The sequence below is a fragment of the Gobius niger genome (genome assembly GCF_951799975.1).
Source record: "Gobius niger genome assembly, chromosome: 10".
Lineage (NCBI taxonomy): Eukaryota > Metazoa > Chordata > Actinopteri > Gobiiformes > Gobiidae > Gobius > Gobius niger.
This window is the reverse complement of record NC_136861.1, coordinates 4,999,947-5,021,825: the sequence shown is the minus strand read 5'-3', so window position 1 is coordinate 5,021,825 and position 21,879 is coordinate 4,999,947. Positions and strand designations below refer to the sequence as shown.

Here is a 21,879-nt window from a genome sequence, read left to right as displayed (position 1 = left end):
ATTGTGCTCTACAAATAAACATGCCTTGTTTTGTATAGAGACAGAATGCGAAAATCTGTAGATGAAAGAAAGAAAAATATACATAGCATGGTCTTTTTTTCCATAAAACTGCTCAGGTGGATCAATAAATGTGAGATTTTCTGATGTTAAGAGTAAATTTCACCTTTAAATCTGGTACAATTTACCCCAAGACCTGGTTCAACTTCCTGCCCCTGAGGTTAAATGAAAGACCAACATCTTTCAAACCAGACACTCGATTTTTGACGATGAAAAACAACTAAAACATCCCAAAATGTGTGGAAATAACAATTGTATTTATGTGATGCTGTTTTAACACAGAAACCAGCACAGTGTCTCCTCTTCCTCTTCCTCACCCTTCATCCTCACACGTGCGCTGTTCCGCCTCAATATGAAACTATTGTCTCGTTCCAACGTTATAAAGTCACGTGCGCGCATCACACAGACCGGCGTAACATCACTCTCACACCCCGCTGCTCCCCTACACTCCCGTGCTCGCTCTGCCATCGCGAGACTTGGCGGCGCCTCTGACAAATCATCCATCAGTCATATCGCATGTGTCACAATCATGAAACAAACGCTCCCGCGCCGCGCCGCGCCGCGCCGCACCTGCGCCGCCGCCGTCCGTCACGGGGCGGCGGTGCGACTCCCCGCGCTCGCGCCGTCACCCCTGAGCCGCGCACTCACGGAGGGGGGAGCGGAGCGGAGGGGAGGAAGGGTGTCATCGCGGATTGTAATTACGAGCGCGATTCGAGGCTTTTCCGCCGCCGCGAGCGCGACGGGGCAGCGGGTTTTCGTGCGTAATCGAGGGAGACGTCGCGGACAAAGCGGAGCGAGCGGAAACCGGGGGCTGTCGCGGAGCCGCGGAGGAGAAAACGGTAGAAAAACAGCGGCTCCAGGCGCGCGCATCACGGAGAGGAGGGAGGTGCCAATCACCGCTCAGTGATGGAGGCCCAATTAACGCCCGTATCCCGCGGACCGCGCGCGATCCGGGCCCGATCCCGGGACAAACCTCGAGATGTGCGTCCGCGCGGTGAGATAAAAGGTTCGGCTCGTTGTTGCCGCGCCGCTCCTCACGCCCAGGCCCCCCTACGGCTCCCCGCGCGGCCCCCCCTCCGCCCTGAACACAGCTGTGCCGCTTCACGTCCAGCGGTTTTGGAGACGCCCCGGAGGCTCGTGCGGCGCTTACCGTGGCCATGGCGCGTTAGGACATGGATAACGGCGGGGGGGACCGGGGTCAGTCCATCGTCCGCGAAGGAGCGGCAGGTTCTCCCGGTACAGCCCGGTACAGCCTCCCCTCCCTCTGCGCTCCACGGAGACGGCGGCGTAAAGACGCACGCACGATGCACCGGCGCACGTCCGGTGGGAGACTTTCACAATAAGAGGATTTTACGAAACATTTGATCAACTGTGATGTGTTCAGTGTGTCTGACACTGTTTGCTGAGCTGACGATCTTCTTCTGTTTTTTTATTCAACGCATTCATTTGAAAAAGTGTCTTCTCTCTTTTTGAGTCTCGGATCTCGATGCTCAAATGTGGCTTGAGGTCTGTTTAACAAATGAAATTAAATGGCGCTGTTTGATGAAAAAGTGACAAAAATGTCGCAAAAATGACCAAAAAATGACCAAAATTTGATTAAAAAAAAATTACGAAAAAATGAAAAAAAATGTGACAAAAAAGTGAGAAAACATTGACAAAAAAATGACGAACAATTGATAAAAAAGTGGCAAAAATGTCACAAAAATAACAAAAAAAAGATAAAAATGTGATTAAAAAAAACGGCCAAAATTTGATAAATAATTATGAAAAAATTTGACAAAAAATGACAAAAAATTGATAAAAATTTGACAAATAAATTACAAAAAATGAAAAAAAAATGACAAAAATGAATTGAATACCCATCAAAAAAATGATGGAAAAAAATCTGATGACGTGAGGAAAAAGATCCTCTCGGTTCAGGCGGGAGTTAAGAGGTTAAAAAATAATCATGATTAAAGTTAAGTGTCCCACTTTACCCATATTCACCCTACACAAAACATGTTGCTACTTCTTACAAGACTTCCATCTCCCCAGACAGAATATACTGAAACCTTATGTTAACAAACATTTGCAAGACAATAAATAAAACATTCAAAAGTCGACCGGCAAGAACATGAGGCTGAGGCACCACAAAACTTTTCAAAATCATTAAAATGGTTCGGTTCACATGTCGACGTCAGAGGCCAAATGTTCTGGGGGATATTTTCACATATCAGTGTTTTTATTTCTTTAAACAGTTTCTCTCGGGGTTTTCTGCGTGATTTCTACCTTTCCTCGCTTCTGTCTAAACTCGTCTTTTAATGTGAAAGGCCTCGCGCACTTGTTTTCTACTTCCGGCCCCGCGTGCTTCACGCTCAGCTTCACGAGACGCCGCTGGATCGATGAACCTGCTTTTCCCTCTCCATCCTCCGACACTTTACTCTGTTTTAGGCACAAGAGACAAGAAGCCGATTATCCTGATCCAGAGTTTATTTAGATTTATCTTATTGTTGTTATTACTATGTGGTTATTCTACGTTTGTATCAGAAATAAAACTTTACATGTACTTTACTATGGCTGTCCTCTTTTGGCTGTGTAACACCTCATTTGAAAGCTAAGACCCACAAAACTGACCTTTTTCCTCGCGTTGTTGCTGTGCTGTGTCACCTTTTGTATGTTTTTTTTTCTTTTTTGTCACATTTTTGTTGAATTTTTGTCACATTTTTGTCGGATTTTTGTTGAATTTTTGCTGAATTTTTGCTGAATTTTTGTTGCATTTTTGTCACATTTTTGTCGCATTTTTGTCACATTTTTGTCACATTTTTGTCGCATTTTTGTTGAATTTTTGCTGAATTTTTGCTGAATTTTTGTTGAATTTTTGTCACATTTTTTTTAAAATTTTTGTCACATTTTTGCTGAATTTTTGTTACATTTTGTTGAATTTTTTATCACATTTTTGTCACATTTTTGCTGAATTTTTGTCACATTTTTGCTGAATTTTTGTCACATTTTTGTCACATCTTTGGTGCTTTTTCCCCAAGAAGCTTTGTGATTAGGGTAAATCCAAACTGGAGAAAATGGGATCCGTTCAGGTGGGAGTTAAGAGGTTAATGATTATTACACAAGTTAAATTTGGGGAAAGTTGTTTATAATTCCACATTGTTGCTGTGTGTTTGTGTAGCTTGGCTCCACAGCCGTGTTGTCAGGTTATAAATGCTGTTCATGTAAATGTAAAAGTACTGTCGGAGTAACGTATTTCAAAAGTAACGAGTTACAACAAATGAATATGCAGTATTGGATATTTTGGTGCCATGTGTGGCGTATGGGTTAAACGGGATGTACTTTATGCGACAGGACCTCCCCTTTTGGTGATTGATAAAGTATTTATTTATTAATTCTTCAGTCACCAGTGTTTCCATGCTGAGATCTGTTCTTACCTGAGCTTAGACGAGTTCATGTGTACCTGTCTGGTCTTCACGCGTGTCCTCAGTCACGTAAACACAGCGCAGACGGCGTTAGCATTTAGCCTCTCCTCCACTATAGCTCCAAACCAGGTGAAGATAGAAGCTACCCGAGCTCTTCCACGTTTTCATTATTTAAATATGATTACGTGAAGTGTTACAACCCCTTAACTCCCACCTGAACCGAGCACATTTTCTCCAGTTTGGCTTTACCCCAGTCCAAAAGCTTCTGGAAAAAAGCAACAAAACTGAGAAGAAAACAATGATGGAAATGTGACAAAAAAGTGAGAAAAAATTTACAAAAATGTGATAAAAATGTGAAAATACATTGACAAAAAAGTGACGAAAAATTGTCTAAAAATGACCAAAATTTGACCCAAAAAAAGACAAAAATGTGACAAAAAAATTACAAAAATGTGACAAAAAAATGACAAAAAAGTTAAAAAAGTGAGTTGAATACCCAACAAAAAAATGATGGAAAAAAAACCTGATGACGTGAGGAACAACATCCTCTCGGTTCAGGCGGGAGTTAAGAGGTTAAACAATGTGGATTTTCTAAGCGTATAAAAAGGAACTATATTGTAAGGCGTAATAATACCAGGAGTACTTCGGCGTCCGTGCAGTAAAGTGAAGAAGTTATTGTGCGGTTGTGACCGAGTAGGCCCCGCCCACTGGAGCCCTGTGAAGCTCAGACCCACTGTAATAAAACGGCCACACGTATGTTTGAAACTTATACATATCGCAATATTTAAGTTTGTCCACAAGAGGTCAGTGTTCATCTCTGATGTTCAAACTAAAACATTACAGGAGAAAATCCTCCCCTGCCTGGACTCGACTCTGGATCTGCCTAAAGGAAAACGCTGAACCTCAACACATTTACACATCTTTAATTTAAGGTCGACCACAGAAATGAACAACAGTGATAAAAACGTCCTCTCGGTGAAAGCAGTTCCCGTCGTCACCACACGGCGGCGCTGGGTGAAACGTGAGGGAGGTGAGAGTTCAGGTGTGGAGGGGCAGGTTCTGAGGCGGCTCCATCGAAAGGCTGTTCCCAGTGTCGGTGTCGTTCTCCGCTGAACCAGAGAAGAACAGGAATAATCACTTAAAGATCAGAACTCTGCATGTTTGTGACTCTCATTCATCCAGGGAGGATCCATCACAGAAAAGATGAATCATCGACTGGACCGGGTTTGAGGACGTTTTGCTTCAGGTCAGAGAAGACGCCATTACCCAAACTAAGTCTAAATAAGACCCAGACTCCACAACCCAGTCCAGTCGATGATTCAGCTTTTCTACGATACTTTAGGTTTTCATGTAAAAATTAAACACTAATAGTCAGGTTTGAATTTATGGTTTTATCTTGTGTAAAGATGCACCGATCCGATACTGGTATCTCGATATCGATATATTTTTCCATAATTTTTTTGTTGGGTATTCAACTCATTTTTGTAACTTTTTGGTATTTTTTTGTCACATTTCTGTCATTTTTTCGTCAATTTTTTTGTCAAATTTTTATCACATTTTTGTAGTAATTTTTTTGTTACATTTTGTCAAATTTTTATCAAATTTTTGTAATTTTTTTTGTAATTTTTTTGTAATATTTTGGTCAAATTTTTATCACATTTTTGTAGTAATTTTTTTGTTACATTTTGTCACATTTGTAATTTTTTTGTCAATTTTTTTCGTCACTTTTCCATCATTGTTTTCGTCTCAGCTTTGTTGCTATTTTCACAGCTTTTGGACTGGGGGTAAAGCCAAACTGGAGAAAAATGATTTTTTTTTTTTTTTTACAAAAATGTGGCAAAAAATGACAAAAAAATGTGAAAAAAATTTGACAAAAAATTTGACAAAAAATGTCAAAAAAATTACAAAAATATGACAAAAAAAATTACAAAAATGTGATTAAAATTTGACTTTTTTTTTTTTTTAAAAAGACAAAAAAATGACCAAAATGTAACAAAAAAATGACAAAAAATGTGACAAAAATGTGACAAAACAATTACAAAAAAGTTACAAAAATACCCAACAAAAAATGATTAAATCTGATGACGTGAGGAAAAAGATCCTCTCGGTTCAGGCGGGAGTTAAGAGGTTAAAATCTGCAGACACTCAAACCCCAATATCGGTCTAATTTTGTGACTTATAAACAAAGATTTGCTCAGGATCTTGTTTGGGTTTAGAATAAGTCTGATTTTTTTGGGTTCAAACCTCTATAAATCAGGCAAGAAATGTGTGGTTGAAAAGTACCAGTGAAAAAAACCTTCTGAATGTTTTTAAGTTTACAACATTTGGAAATATTGCAGATAAAAGTGGTATTTCTATTACTGTCAAAGGAAAGTTAATTTTACTGATGTTTCTCGAGACGTGGTTTTGAATTTGAGACGGTTTTATCTTCATTCTGAACACGATGCTCCATTAAAGACTGATAAAAATCCTGCTAGTAGGGAGATTTTGGTTTTGGTTTGCCTTTTTACCTTTGTCCTGTTGCTTTTGTGCCTCTGGCTGAAACTGCAGTTCTCCGTTGGGGCCAGCGGGGGGCGGTCCGTCCTCAGGCCCCTTCTGCCTCTGGGACATCTCCAACACGGCCTGGGGGAAAGCGTTTGAAGAGGGGAGTTTGTTTTCTGATCTGTTGAAATGATTGTGGGCGTGTAAAGTGAATCTGAGTGAGTTTGCGATGGGCACCTGCTGATATTCCTTCCTCTGAGCCTCCAGCGCTTTGCCTCGCTCCTTCAGGATGTCCTGCTCCTGCTGTAAAGCGGCGGCGCGGCGCTTTAGCTCCTCCTCTTTGTCCCGGAGCTCCGCCTCGAAACGCAGCAGCTCCTCGTCCGTGTAAACCTGCTTCGTGTCCAGCGTCTACGGCCACAGAATCACAGACAATGTTATTCCCCAAAAAAAGTCCCGGGAGCAGGTCCGAGTGATCAGGCACAGGAAGCAGCAGCTGGGCCGAGCTGGGTCAGGCCGAGGTGCATCATGAGCATCATTTTAACCTCTTAACTCACGTCTTTTTCCTCACGTCATCCGATTTTTTTCCCCATAATTTTTTTGTTGTGTATTCAACTCATTTTTGTCATTTTTAGTCAAATTTTTGTCATTTTTTTGGTAAATTCTTTATCACATTTTTGTCACATTTTGTCACATTTTGGTCAATTTTTTTGTCACATTTTTGTCATTTTTTATCTTTTTTTTTTTTTTTCAATTTCTTGTCATTTTTTGTCCGTTTTTTTTATCAATTAATCAATTTTTTGTCATTTTTTTTGGTCATTTTTTTATCATTTTTTTGTCAAATTTGTCATTTTTTTGTCAATTTTTTGTCATTATTTTTGGCACATTTTTGTCATTTTTTTGTCAATTTTTTGTCATTTTTTTGTCATTTTTTTGTCATTTTTTTGTCGTTTTTTTGTCATTTTTTCATCAGTTTTTTATCAAATTCTTGTCATTTTTTGTCCGTTTTTTTTATCAATTAATCAATTTTTTGTCTTTTTTTTTGTCAATTTTTTATCATTTTTTTGTCAAATTTGTCATTTTTTTGTCAATTTTTTGTCATTATTTTTGGCACATTTTTGTCATTTTTTCATCAATTTTTTATCACATTTTTGTCATTTTTTTGTCATTTTTTGTCTTTTTTTGTCATTTTTTCATCAGTTTTTTTTATCAAATTCTTGTCATTTTTTTGTCCGTTTTGTCATCAATTTATCAATTTTTTGTAATTTTTTTTCTTTCTTTTTTGTCAATTTTTTATCACACTTTTGTCAATTTTTTGTCAATTTTTTGTCATGTTTTGTCACATTTTTGTCATTTTTTCATCAGTTTTTTTTATCAAATTCTTGTCATTTTTTTGTCCGTTTTTTCATCAATTTATCAATTTTTTGTCATTTTTTTTTCTTTCTTTTTTGTCAATTTTTTATCACATTTTTGTCATTTTTTTGTCCATTTTTTGTCATTTTTTGGTCAGATTTTTATCACATTTTTGTCATTTTTTCATCAGTTTTTTCTCACATTTCCATCATTGTTTTCGTCTCAGTTTTGTTGCCATTTCCACAGCTTTTTCCCAGAAGCTTTTGGATTGGGGTAAAGCTGGAGAAAATGTGCTCGGTTCAGGTGGGAGTTAAGGGGTTAAGAAGTCACGTGACCAACACTTTCACTGTGTCATTTTGTATCATGTAGCGTCGTACGTAACGAGCAGGAGGGGGCGCCGGCTGAACGAGAGCAACACCGGCTCATTTGGTGATTTGGTATTTCTGCACCCGCCCCGCCCCAAATTTTAGCCACGAGGCGAAACTGCCCTGATTACAAAACGATTCAAAAGATCCGTCTCTTTCAGGTAAAACATAGTTACAGGGCAGTACTTGGTAATGTGGTCGTACTGTTCACGTAGCTCTGTGAGGAGAGCGTCCAGTTCACGAGCAGAGGTCGGGAGTTCGAGTCAGATGATGACGGTTTAGTCGTTTGCTTTAACATCCACTGGTAAACAACAGTAAAAATATGTTTTGTGTCATATTATTGTCACAGGCTATATCCTTTATTAAATCTTGGTCAGTGACTTAATTTTCAGATACTTCTCATTAATTCTCATTCACTTGTTTCTGTTCACTCTCAGTTGAATAAATGAGCTCAGTCAGTGTTGACTTCGACTGACTGCTGCAGTGCCTTTTCACCACCAGATGGCGCCTATAAGCCGACCAACCCTGTGTGTGACAAACACTTTGAGGTATCATGAACCCATCACTAGCAGGTCCTGAAGCCACTATGAAGGAGAATATCAGTGGAACATGCCTCAAGATTTAAAAATAGTGCTCAAGACAGAGCGAATCAAAACAAGACTTAAAAATGCATATAACTGAAAGTATTTTATCTATACTCCTGCCTCTTACTGTAATTGATTAACTCTATGTTGATGTTTTTATTGATTGTGTTTGTTTCCTTATATTTATGCAACTGTGAAGCACTTTGAATTGCCTTGTGCTCTACAAATAAACTTGCCTTGCCTCAGTGTGATCAGCTATATTTGCACAACACTTTGTCAACTCAAACTAAAGAAATTAACTTATGAATGAATAGAGCCTGGTTGAAATGTATGGTTTTATCAGGGTCAGTACAAAACCTCTTAACCCCCACATTTTCTCCAGTTCGATTATACCCAAATCTAAAAGGTTACAGCCTATACGCCAGAGTAACACCTCATTTGAAAGCTAAGACCTGCTAAACTGATCTAAAAGGATCTTTTTCCTCACTATTTTGTCAGCGCTTCTTTTTTTCCCCACATTGTTGCCATCGTTTTTTATGCCACTTTTTGTTGCCTTTTGTCAAAGCAACCTCCCACTCGCTTGGTACAGCTGCCTTTTTCTGTGAACTGCATTTGTGGCTTCGGTTTTTCCACATTGTTTTACCGGATGCTTTTGTGCGTCTTTGTCGTGTTTTTGTAGGGATGGTGGGTTTTATTCTACAAAGTCCATAATGGAAACAAAAAAGGGAAATTTTTTTAGATCCTCACCTCCCACTCTTTGGGCTGACTGAACTCCTTCTTCTCGGTGGACTTGAGGAACTCGTCCAGACTGACCACGCGGTCCCGGTTCAGGTCCACCTGCAGGAGGAGAGCGCAGACAGAGTTACGGGGTCTGAGAGGCTCGGAGACGTTCAGGGCCGTACGTTGTTCATGACGTGCTCCCTCATCCTCAGACGCTCCTCCTCCATCTCCATCATGTCGTCCTCTTCGTTCTTCGGGTCGTACACCTTCTCCAGCTTCCACAAACACATTAGGTTTACGATATTACCTGCAGCCACTCGGCAGACGGTTTGGTACCTCTTTAGTGAAGAGAGCCTCCAGCTCCTGCTCATCCAGAACCCCGTCCTCGTTGGTGTCTGGGAGAAACTCACAATCAGAATCCAGTTTGGTCCAGGGGGAAATGGACTCTGGGAAAACTCACCGTGGAGTTTGAAGAAGGTTTTTGGGTTGAACTCTTTGGGGTCGAGTCCGTCCGTCTCCTCCCAGACCTCCCTGAGCTGGTCCACACTGCCCTGGACCACAACACAACACAACACAGCACGTCAGTGTTTCCCTTCAGACACTGATGCTACACCTGCACCTTCATGTCTCATGTGAGCACGTTCTCACGTTTGAAAACTGCTTCAGGACCATGACAGAAGGATGCAGGTCATGTCCTTATTTAATAATCCATGTAGGATTCATCTTATTGTAGCCAAGGCTTGAGGAGTCAGTGGTTCTCAACCTTTTAGAGCCACAACCCCCATTAAAACAGTGAACTGGGCTCGTGACCCCGTCAAGGTCACACTGTGGGAGACATTAGCCCGGCTAAATTAAATTAATTAAATTAAGAGCAAATGATGGCACTTTGGTAAAACAACACACGCTGCAATTAAATAATAATAATAAAATATATTTTTTTCATCTACATGATCTGGCGACCCCCCAGGTTGAGAACCACTGGCCTAAATCACACGGTTTACACTGAAGTCACTGTAATAATGATCAGTATGTTACAGCTGGTGTCTCTCTCTCAGACATGGGAAGAGACTACATTCATTTTCAGGTCAAATTTAAAAGAAAACGTGCTTTGAAACAGGCTGTTCTCTAGTTATCGTGTTTTACATTTAAATAACTTCTGAACCTGGTTCTCAGACAGAATACTTTAACAGGACGTTTCTCAGCCGTCCCACAGGACGATTTAAGCCAAACAAAAAACACCAGAACTCGCTCCGCTTTTCGGACTCAAGGCTTATTACACGTTTTAATTCATTTTATTTCAAAGACTAACTTTAACTAGTATCTAACCCCTCTCCCCTCTCTCTCTCACCGGAGCGTTGACTTTGGGATGCTGCCGGTGCTTGTCCTTCAGCTCCTGGAGCCTCTTCTCCTCCTGCTCCCTCTTCTCCTGGTCCAGGCCCCTCAGATACTCCCTCCTCTCGTGCTCCTTCAGCATCTCGTAGCGCTTGAACTCCTCGTGCCGCTCGGCGTCGTAGTTCTCCAGGTCCTTGGTCGCCTGCGATCACAGAGAGGGGGCGTCGCTGAAGGTGAACGGCGTTACCGTGCCGATAGGGGCGTGAACGTGGCGACAGGGCGTTACCGTGGAGATGAGCAGCTCCAGGTCCTTGGCCTCGAAGGTGTTCGTGTTGTGCGGGTCCAGATGTTCGAACTGTTTGAGCAGCGACGTGTGGTCCATCTGTAAATCTGACGGAAACAAAACACATTTACATCAATTTGAGACTTCTGCCGTTGCTACATAAGTGTGAAGGGCAGGTGTAAAATAATAAAGCCTTTTATTTGTTTCAGCAACGAAATCTAAATACATGAAGTGCAGATGTTGATAAAGAGTGGAATGAAAACAGCCCTAAAGTCTTTAGCCGCTGCCGTCTCCAACAAAGGAAATGACCATATTAGGATCACAGCGTCGTCTCAGTCACAGCCTTTCCTGCTACACGTGGATACCAAACATTAGGGATGCACCGATACTCCGATAACACATGCTTGTACTCATACTCGTACTCATTCATGAGGTCCCGATACCAGAAACCGATACCATTTGACGAGGCGCACCTACGAGGCGCAGCTACGAGGCGCACCTACGAGGCGCAGCTACGAGGCGCACCTACGAGGCGCACCTACGAGGCGCACCTACGCCTTCTCCTCTCAGCTGAGGAGAGAAGAAGCAACAAACTGGAGAATTGTTTAGTGTAAATCCAATATTCCACATAGAGCTGACTTTATTACAGACTGCGCTCTCTAAACCAGAGTCTGAGCTGGATTTAACCAGAGCTAAATGTTGTTAGCGCTGCAGCGTCTGCAGAGTTTACAACATACAGGCTAACGTTGCTAACTCGCGGCTAGCAGTTTTAGCCATTCTGACGCCGTTTTAAGCCCAGGGGTTTATTCATCTGAAAAACTAACCCAGCGACTAAAAAGTCCTCAGAAAATCCAAATTAAAGACATACAGCATGTTTATATTGAGCCAAAATGAGCTGCAGCAGAACAGTGAAAACGCTGTAGCTTCTCGCCAAGTCAGTGTTTTTCAACCACTAGTGTGCCGTGAGATATTGTCTGGTGTGCCTTGGAAAATTATCCAATTTCACCTAGTTGTTTTTTTTTTAAACAAATTCATTATTATCCGCAAATAATGTACCATTTTCGAGTGGCTGTGCTGTCTAGAGTAGAGTAACCATGTAATAAATACTCCATGTTAGGTCGCTAATTTCTTTGAAACCAGAGAAATAGTGATGCATCATGAGACAGGTGGCGGTGACTGTGGCACTATATGGTGTTCCTATTCAACGACTGAATATAGGCTACAGGGTTACATTTTTTTAGAATTTCTGCTGGTGGTGCCTCGTGATTTTTTGAATGAAAAAAATGTGCCTTGGCTCAAAAAAGGTTGAAAAACACTGCGCTAAGTTACAACAAAACACACGAGAAAATCCGCACGGAGCTGAAGTAAGGACGAAAAGAGACCATTTAAGTAACATCTCAATACTATTGTTAAATAAAAATACATAAATGAATAAAGCTCAGGCATTGGGAGCTTTTGGACATGAGCTTTTCTGTCTATGATGGACAGAGACATAAAAAATAAAAATTATATTAAATGAAAATAAAATAAATAAATAAATGGCATCAGCACAATTCTAATATAACTGCTCTAAAATGTGTCGCCTACTTTACTTAAGGAAATGTACATGAGTAAATAAACTAATTACAAACCAATCTGCTGTGAAAAAAGTAAGAACGTTGAAGAAAATGCCTTGTACTCGTATCGGTATTCAGTATCGGCGAGTACTTAAATCAAAGTACTCGTACTCGTATCGGTTTTAGAAAAAGTGGTATCGGTGCATCCCTACCAAACATGTCAGTATTTGTGAATGAATGAGTGTGGGAAAGCGACAGCCTTGTCAGAGTCACTTCAGACAAACTCCCATGTCCCACATAAACATTATAAAGGGAGAGTTTGGGCTGTTTTTAGATCTCGCTGAAGGAAGAACAATGGCCTCTGTGGGGTCTGTGAGTGACGTCCCTGCAGAAGGAAGGCTGTGGAGAGGTCAGAGCTCCTCAGTCTGAGTCTCGCTGGTGTGTCAGTATTGATTCACTCATGCAGTGATTGACAGACTCTCGCTCTCGCCTCCATCTGGACTAAATGCTTCACACGCTTCACATTTCTGCATCTGCTGCTGTGGACAGTTCAAAACAATCTACAACACTCCAGATCATCACGTGATCATTTCAGAGGAAGATACTATGATGGTGTAGAAAAAAAAAGAGATTTGAACACCTCTAAATAAAATACCGTAAATGCTCTAATATAGGCCGGGGCCTTTATTGGAACCAGGCCACAGTTAGAGACAGGCCTTTATTTCTATTTGAGCAAAACGGACGACCAGGAAAATGAAGAAAAACGATATTTGTGTCCATTTGCAGCTAAAATATTACGTTCATTTATTAATTAACATTTCAAACCCTCTCCCAGCGGCTGGAACATTGACGCCTTTTATTTTGTCGGGACAACAGGAAGTGTTTCGTTGCTGTTAGCGGAGCTTTGACATCAATGTCACTGCAGGTTTCTGTTTCGTTTTTACTGCGGACCGGATTATTTGTTGTTATCTTGTGTAAAAGGCGAGTTTAGACGGAGCGTTTGTGTTTGTGATCGATCATGAGACTGACCCGAGAGAAGACGAGACGCTCGCGCTGATCGGAGGAGTTATTTTGAGGCGTGAGACTGACCTGCACACGGAGCAGCTGGACGTGCTTTGAAGACGCGATGGTGACTTTATTAAAACCCTGGGGGGTCACACGACATTTGTTGTTTGCCCTGTTTCCAAATATCGTCACAGGAGGTTTGAAAAGTGGCTAAATCTGTGTCAAAGTTACGCTCGGATCAGCTCCTCCGCAGCGTCGCCCCCTCGGCCCGGGTTCCCGTTTGTTACTTCCTGCACGTGAGTTTTCATTTACACCAGTATGAGACAAATTCCTAACATGGGGAATATTTCTACAGCTATAGTTTCTAAAAAAAGCCCCGGCCTGTTTTAGAGACCGGCTTTAATTTGCCTCCGCCAGCCACAAACCCGGCCTCTGTCAGAGACCCGGCCCCTGTCGGAGACCCGGCCCCTGTCGGAGACCCGGCCTCTGTCAGAGACCCGGCCCCTGTCAGAGACCCGGCCCCTGTCGGAGACCCGGCCTCTGTTATAGACCCGGCCTCTGTTATAGACCCGGCCTCTGTCGGAGACCCGGCCCCTGTTGGAGACCCGGCCTCTCTTATAGACCCGGCCTCTGTTATAGACCCGGCCTCTGTTATAGACCCGGCCTCTGTCGGAGACCCGGCCCCTGTCGGAGACCCGGCCTCTGTTATAGACCCGGCCTCTGTCGGAGACCCGGCCCCTGTTGGAGACCCGGCCTCTCTTATAGACCCGGCCTCTGTTATAGACCCGGCCTCTCTTATAGACCCGGCCTCTGTTATAGACCCGGCCTCTGTTATAGACCCGGCCTCTCTTATAGACCCGGCCTCTGTTATAGACCCGGCCTCTGTCGGAGACCCGGCCTCTCTTATAGACCCGGCCTCTGTTATAGACCCGGCCTCTGTCAGAGACCCGGCCTCTGTCGGAGACCCGGCCCCTGTCAGAGACCCGGCCCCTGTCAGAGACCCGGCCCCTGTCAGAGACCCGGCCTCTGTTAAAGACCCGGCCTCTGTTATAGACCCGGCCTCTGTTAAAGACCCGGCCTCTGTCGGAGACCCGGCCCCTGTCAGAGACCCGGCCCCTGTCAGAGACCCGGCCCCTGTCAGAGACCCGGCCCCTGTCAGAGACCCGGCCCCTGTCAGAGACCCGGCCTCTGTTAAAGACCCGGCCTCTGTTATAGACCCGGCCTCTGTTAAAGACCCGGCCTCTGTCGGAGACCCGGCCCCTGTCAGAGACCCGGCCCCTGTCAGAGACCCGGCCCCTGTCAGAGACCCGGCCCCTGTCAGAGACCCGGCCCCTGTCAGAGACCCGGCCTCTGTTAAAGACCCGGCCTCTGTTATAGACCCGGCCTCTCTTATAGACCCGGCCTCTCTTATAGACCCGGCCTCTGTTATAGACCCGGCCTCTGTTATAGACCCGGCCTCTGTTAAAGACCCGGCCTCTGTTATAGACCCGGCCTCTGTTATAGACCCGGCCTCTGTTAAAGACCCGGCCTCTGTCGGAGACCCGGCCTCTGTTATAGACCCGGCCTCTGTTATAGACCCGGCCTCTGTTAAAGACCCGGCCTCTGTCGGAGACCCGGCCTCTGTTATAGACCCGGCCTCTGTTATAGACCCGGCCTCTGTTATAGACCCGGCCTCTGTTATAGACCCGGCCTCTGTTATAGACCCGGCCTCTGTTATAGACCCGGCCTCTGTTATAGACCCGGCCTCTGTTATAGACCCGGCCTCTGTTATAGACCCGGCCTCTGTTATAGACCCGGCCTCTGTTATAGACCCGGCCTCTGTCGGAGACCCGGCCTCTGTTAAAGACCCGGCCACTAATGGAATACAGGCCAGTATTAGAGAATTTACGGTAATGGCTTATTTTCACGCACAAATACTATAAAACAAGAACAACTTTGTTTCTGTAACTATTCAAGTACACGTTCATGCTCTTACTCTTACTCTGAGTGTTGGTGCTGTCCATTTTGGCCCTGAGCAGCATCCGTAGCCGGGACACCTCCTGCCTCTTCAGCTCGTCCAGGCGGGTCCGGACGTGATGCCCGACCAGGTCCAGCTCTTTACTCAGGCGCCCGTTCTGTCCAAACACAAACGGACGAGCTCAGGAAACCTGCTCTTCATCAGGGAGAAAACTGATTCCTGCCGATTTAAGCTTTGACGGAGCCACAAAGCAGAAATCAGGATCAACACAACTTTAGAAAAGATTTAAAAAGAGGATCCTCTCTCATATCAGGAGCACACAGACAAAGTACCTGTGCCTGAACCACTCTGTGCCCATTGGACGACGTAATAGATTAAATCAATGTTCCATTCAAGATTTAATTGTGGGCAGTGAAAAAAATGAAGCCTGTATATGTTCTGTCAGATATGTCACAGGATGGTATATGCTGCACCACTTTCTGTTTCTAGAAGCTGAAAACTTACTGCATGTATAATTATTACAGTTGGTATTGTATAACATAACCAGTCCACTTTGTCTGTTCCATTTGTTTATTGCACACATCTATGTAGACCAAGTGAGAGGCACATGCAGCTCAACCTCAAGTGAAATGTGAGCTGTCAGATGTAGGAAGTGTGTAGTAAGTTTTACCAAAGAAATTGTGCTGCAATGGGGAAGTTGCACTGTTGTAAGAGCCAGAAGTGCAGAACCAAGTAAGAAAACTGGTACAAAACAAGATCTATAATTTTCATTAATATTTCAATATTACTAAACTAAAAAAGCATACATATAAATACTTCATTATAGTTTCTACACTACAGTGTCATCACTCAGTGGTAGTTTAGTGTATGTGATACATTGGTTAAACCTTTAATTCATTTAATTTAGTGATATAAATTACTTCAAGCCTGTCAATCACAGACCCAGGCCCCTCCCACCCCTCACCCCTCCCGCCTAGTCCTCCAGGCAACGCCCCCTTTCTGTTGAGTTTCTGAGGCTCTGGAAGGAGGGGTTAGTAGCTCTTTAACTTAACAATTCACATTATGCACTATATAAACGATCAGCTGATTCATGCGTCAGAAAGGCTGTTATAAGAGAAGATAATCTTTTATTGATCTCACAAAGGGGAAATTCACTTGTTACATTATGGCCGCCGCGTCGTGAAGTCTGAACCGCACTGACCTTGATGTCCTCCGTGTTCGCCGTCTGCAGTTTTTCCCTGAAGTGCGGGTCGGTCTCCAAAACCTCGATGACTTCGCGCAGGTATCGGTCGTAGTAAAGCCCCGTGTCCTGGAAACAAAAAACCCACAACAAAATACATGGCATGCTCAGGTATTTAGCGGTTTGTTTTGTCCAGGAGAGACCAGCTTTTCTGTTCAGTTCAGTTCAGTTTTAGCTTTAGTTTGGACGTGGGAAGAGCGTCTTTTCATTTTCTTGAGTTTGACCGGCACATCGGGACAGTCTTTCATTACTTAGACCTTTTTCTCTGGGCACAAGAGGGTTCTATATTGCAGAGGTGGGAGGCTCGAGTCACATGACTTGACTCGAGTCGCAATTTTCGGGACTTGAGACTTACTCGACCAAAGCTCCAAAAAGACTTGACTTGGGACTTGCTGTTTGTGACTTGAGGCCAATGACTCTCAATGACTCGCTGTGACTTTATAGTTCTTATTTATTTGAGTGAAACTGTTGAAAGATCAGGATTCATTGCGTAAAAGCGGGTTACATTACAGCGTTTAAAGGCAGAGGAAATGCATGTTTCTTTGGATGCTTTAAAAGTTTTCTACAGTGAGTGAAGACGCGAAGATTCATAGACATCATTAAGGACAGAAAAACGTTTGAAACAGTGACTGAAGCTCCGGAGCCTCCAGAACCGCCATGTAAGAGCTGATTAATGACAGAAAGGGCGTTCTCTCGAAAGCTACAGCATTTAGAGGTTATTTTCTGCAGCCACTCGGAGCCCAGAGTCAGCGGGACTGAAGGCTGTGCAGAACCTACTTTGAGCAGGGGTGAATCCGAGGATACAGGGGCCGGGGCATTACAGGGGAACCACTGACAGAAAAACTGCCACAAATTTATTAAATTAAAAATATTATTTTATCTTTCTGACTGCAGGAAAAGCAGCTCATGTTTAACCCCTTAACTCCCACCTGAACCGAGCACATTTTCTCCAGTTTGGCTTTACCCCAGTCCGAAAGCTTCTGGAAAAAAGCTGTGAAAATAGCAACAAAACTGAGACGAAAACAATGATGGAAATGTGGCAAAAATGTCACAAAAATGTCACAAGAAATTGACGAAAAATGACAAAAATGTGACAAAAAAATTACAAAAATATGACAAAAATGTCATAAAAATTCGACAAAAAAAGTGCAAAATGTGACAAAAAATGACCAAAATTTTATAAAAAACGGACAAAAAAAGGACAAAAATGTGACAAAATGTGAAAAAAAAAATTAAAAATGTGACAAAAAAATTACAAAAAATGACCAAAATTTCATTTTAAAAAAATGACGAAAAAATTACAAAAATGTGATAAAAATGTGACAAAAAAATGACAAAAAATTGACGAAAAAATGTGATAAAAAATTGACAAAAATGGAAAAAATGTGACAAAAAATGACAAAAATGTGACAAAATGTGACAAAAAAATAACAAAAATGTGATAAAAATTTGACAAAAAAATTACAAAAAATTGACAAAAAAAATAACAAAAAATGTGACCAAAATGTGATAAAAAATGTACGGGAAAAAAAAGTTACAAAAAATTACAAAAAAGTTACAAAAAAATTATGGAAAGAAAAACTGATGACGTGAGGAAAAAGATCCTCTCGGTTCAGGCGGGAGTTAAGAGGTTAAAAGACTCTGTTTCCATTGTGTTTTAAGTAGGCCCCCTTCCTTATTGTTAGAGGATAACATTAAATCGCTATTTATCACACTGGGTCAGGTCAGGCTGTACAGTCGTATTATCTCTGTCATAGCCTTGACTGTGGTGCTGAGGCGCCCACTCTCAGCCACTGAATGCTTGCGTATCAGTCTGACGCTCTGAGAGGGGATTTATCCCTCTTCTGTGGAAGCACTTGAATGGTAGGACGAGCGCAAAGTCTCGAGTTCATGTCTCCAGGTCCTGCACCGATGGTAAATAAAGTTCTCCTGCATAAGACATCCAGACTGCTGCCTGTTTTCATCTATCCTCTCGAACACCATTGTTATTTCTCTAACACTTATAATGCTGTTATTTTCAAGCAGTTTAAACACATTTTGCACAGTAGTCACGCTGACGTTTGCGACTTGAGGTGACTCGCCGGCTAAAGAAAGACTTGGCTTGACAAAGCTATGACTCGACTTGACCCCATGACCAACTGAGCTTACTTGGGACTTGGACCTTCACGACTAGGACTTGACTCGAGACTTGCATTCTGTGACTTACTCCCACCTCTAATATTATTTTGAGAACACCAACAACAAAGTACTACGTGAAACCCGGTGAATGTATTTGTACCATGTTCTCCTCCGGCTGCTCCTCTTTGGGCTCCGGCTTGACTTGGTTGCGGTCGAGAGGGACAGAGTGAACTGTGGCCCACACAGAAAGCATCAGCAGCAGCCAACGCCTCCCGAGCTCCATCCTGCCTCTGCCAAACAAAGCACAGGTGCTCAACTCAACCACTATGAAGGTTCATTTGTGTTTTTATCATCAAGTGTTTTTTATACACTGAATTTATGCAACTGAATTTTTTGCATCTGTATTTCACCGCCATATTTTTAAAAATTCAGTGTAATTTTTTTCGCTGCTGAAAAAAAATTCAGTGAAAAAAAAAATTCTGTGTATTTTTTTAAAAATTATGCGAATTTTTTTTTTTTTTTCCACTGAATTTTTTTTCAGCAGCGAAAAATATTAGATTTTTTTTTCACAGAATTTTTTTTTTCACTGAATTTTTTCAGCAGCAAAAAAAATTACACTGAATTTTTTTTTTCACTGAATTTTTTTTTCCACTGAATTTTTTTTCAGCAGCAAAAAATATTACACAGAATTTTTTTTTTCACAGAATATTTTTTTCAGCTGCAAAAAAAATTACACAGAATTTTTTTTCAGCTGCAAAAAAAATTACACTGAATATTTTTTTTTTCACTGATTTTTTTTTCAGCAGCGAAAAAAAATACACGGATTTTTTTTCTCCACAGAATTTTTTTTCAGCTGCAAAAAAAATTACACTGAAATTGCATTACACATAAATTCAGTGTAATGCAAAAAAATTACACTGAATTTTTTTTTCCACTGAATTTTTTTTCAGCAGCGAAAAATATTACAGATTTTTTTTTCACTGAATTTCTTTTTTCAGTGAATTTTTTTCAGCAGCAAAAAAAATTACACAGAATTTTTTTTTTTCACTGAATTTCTTTTTCAGCAGCGAACATTTTTTGCATCTGAAATACAGATGCAAAAACAGTTACACAAATTCAGTGTATAAAAAAACATAAATTAACCTTCATAAACTACACACTGACAAAAGAGAAGCGAGAAGAGGGTCATAGAGGAGCAAGGCCGTGGGAACCCAGGGTGCTGAGGGGGCTGCAGCACCCCCTGGTGGATAGTTTGGGAACAGCAGGCAATATTAACAAATAGGAAATATGCGCAGAAAAAGCGTTTTGGGGGTAAATTTTGTCCCTTAGCACCCCCTCGCTAAAACATCTTCCCACGGCTCTGTAGAGGAGACAACAGCAGGAGAACAGGAGCGAGGGAGGACGTGGGGAGAAGGATGAGGTGAGGAACAGCAAGAACCAGGAGGCCCAGAGGAAGAGCGTAAAGGAGAGGATCAGGTGGAGCAGAGGAGAGACGAGTCCTGAGTTTTCCACATTACAAATCTGTTTAGACATCGGGAAAACACAGACAGCGTTTTAAATAAGAGCATCTACAGCATCTCCTATAGCCACAGCAAGTCCCTGATTTAACCCAATTACAGTGAAATATCTTTACAAACCCGCTTTCTGAAACAAAACACCAGCGTCAAGCGCAGAATAACAACATTTGCATAGTGTTCGGTAATATTAACGGATATCCGCTTCGTGCAGGGATGATGCTACGCTCCCCACTAACCACCAAAAGCACAACATTTCACCGGTTCAGAACGTTCTTTGTTGCGGGTTCACGCGTCTCTCCACGAACAGCGTTGGTAAAGACGCGGCTGCATTCACATGTTCCCGTAAAAGCGCGGTTTAAAGCCGATTGTGGCTGGTGTCGTACCTGTTTGTGTCGCTGCCTGATCCGCTGCGTCCTGCGGCAACTGTCAGCGGCGGCGGAAGATGACGTCATAAGACAGCGCGCGGGGAAACTGCGTAGGACCAAATAAAATAATAATAATAATAATAACAACAGTAATAGTAGTAGTAATAATAATAATAATAATAATAATAATAATAATAATAATAATAACAGTAATAGTAGTAGTAATAATAATAATAATATTAATAATAATAATAATAACAATAGTAATGATAATAATAATGATAATGATAAAAAAATATTATTATTAATAATAATAATAATGATAATAAATAAAAAAATAAAATTAATAATAATAATAATAATAATAATAAAATGATAGTAAATAAATAAATAACATAAAAATAAATAATAATAATAATAATAATAATAATAATAATAATAATAGTAATAATACTAATAATAAAAATGATAGTAAATAAATAAATAAAATAAAATAAATAATAATAATAGTAATAATATTAATAATGATAATACATTAAAAAAAACTCAAGCAAGCAAATTTATGTTGCCTATGTTATGCACGTCTTCTTTTTATGTTCTGATTGAATTATTTAATGTTTTTTTGTTTTTTCATCCACAAAAGTGTATGTATATATACACAAATATATATATACACAAATAAAATACTGAAGCAAAAAAAAAAACATATGATGGGATTAATCGCAATTCATTGTTGTTGTTTTTTTTAATTAATCGTGAGTCAAAGCTTTAACTTTGACAGCCCTAAATAAATACATATTTAAGTATTTTCAAACAATCAATCAATCGAAGTTTATTTTTAGAGTATACTTTGCAACAACACTTAAAAACACTTCCGAAAACATAGACATTGAATGACAAAAATATAAAAACAAAACCACAAAGAGCGGCACTGGACGTTAGGGAAGGTCTGCCTTTATTTTTAATGTTTTTATTTTTATTCATTGAGCTGAAAACATCATAAACTTGAAACTAAAATGTACTGTTTTATATTTCCACTTGGAGATTATATTATGATTGAAGGCTAGTTAATTAATCAGTTAGCTAGTTATTTAGAAAGTTAGCTTGTCAGATAGTTAGCTAGTTAGTCAGACAGACAATACATTTGCTAGCCAGTTAATGAGCCATCATGTTAATTTGACAGGTAGTTAGCTAGTTAGTCAGAAAGTTAATTAGCTAGCTAGTTAGTTAGTCATCACGTTCACTTGCTAGCTAGTTAGCTAGTTAGTTAGTCAGTCAGTGAGTTTGTTAGTTAGTTAATTTGTTGTTTGTTCGTTTGCTAGTTAGTTAAGCTAGCTTGCTACTTAGCTAACAAGTTAGTTTGCTAGTTAATTCGTTGTTTAGTTCGTTTATTAGTTAGTTACTTCTCATTTATTTGAAAATAAACAGAAACACAGTCTCTTGACGATAATTATTTACAAATGAATTTTATTTTGAAAAATAGCCTTTTGCAGAACATTTATAAAAAGGCACAGACGTTTCCAAAGGCAAAATAATAAATTAACA

The 21,879-nt window shown here is 41.1% G+C and overlaps 1 protein-coding gene across 1 annotated transcript; it reads right to left on the bottom strand.

Moving 5' to 3' along the window:
• Positions 1 to 4,368: 4,368 nt before the first annotated feature.
• Positions 4,369 to 20,424, bottom strand: nucb1 (nucleobindin 1). The gene is made up of 13 exons (XM_079565131.1): positions 20,353 to 20,424; positions 18,613 to 18,742; positions 16,296 to 16,403; positions 15,119 to 15,251; positions 10,580 to 10,683; positions 10,310 to 10,495; positions 9,422 to 9,512; positions 9,298 to 9,356; positions 9,144 to 9,236; positions 8,989 to 9,078; positions 6,180 to 6,350; positions 5,972 to 6,083; positions 4,369 to 4,570 (listed from the first exon to the last, which is right to left on the bottom strand). The coding sequence occupies exons 2-13, from the start codon at positions 18,733 to 18,735 to the stop codon at positions 4,500 to 4,502; spliced, it is 1,341 nt and encodes a 446-aa protein (XP_079421257.1). The 5' UTR covers positions 18,736 to 18,742; positions 20,353 to 20,424; the 3' UTR covers positions 4,369 to 4,499.
• Between the last annotated feature and the right edge of the window lie 1,455 nt (positions 20,425 to 21,879).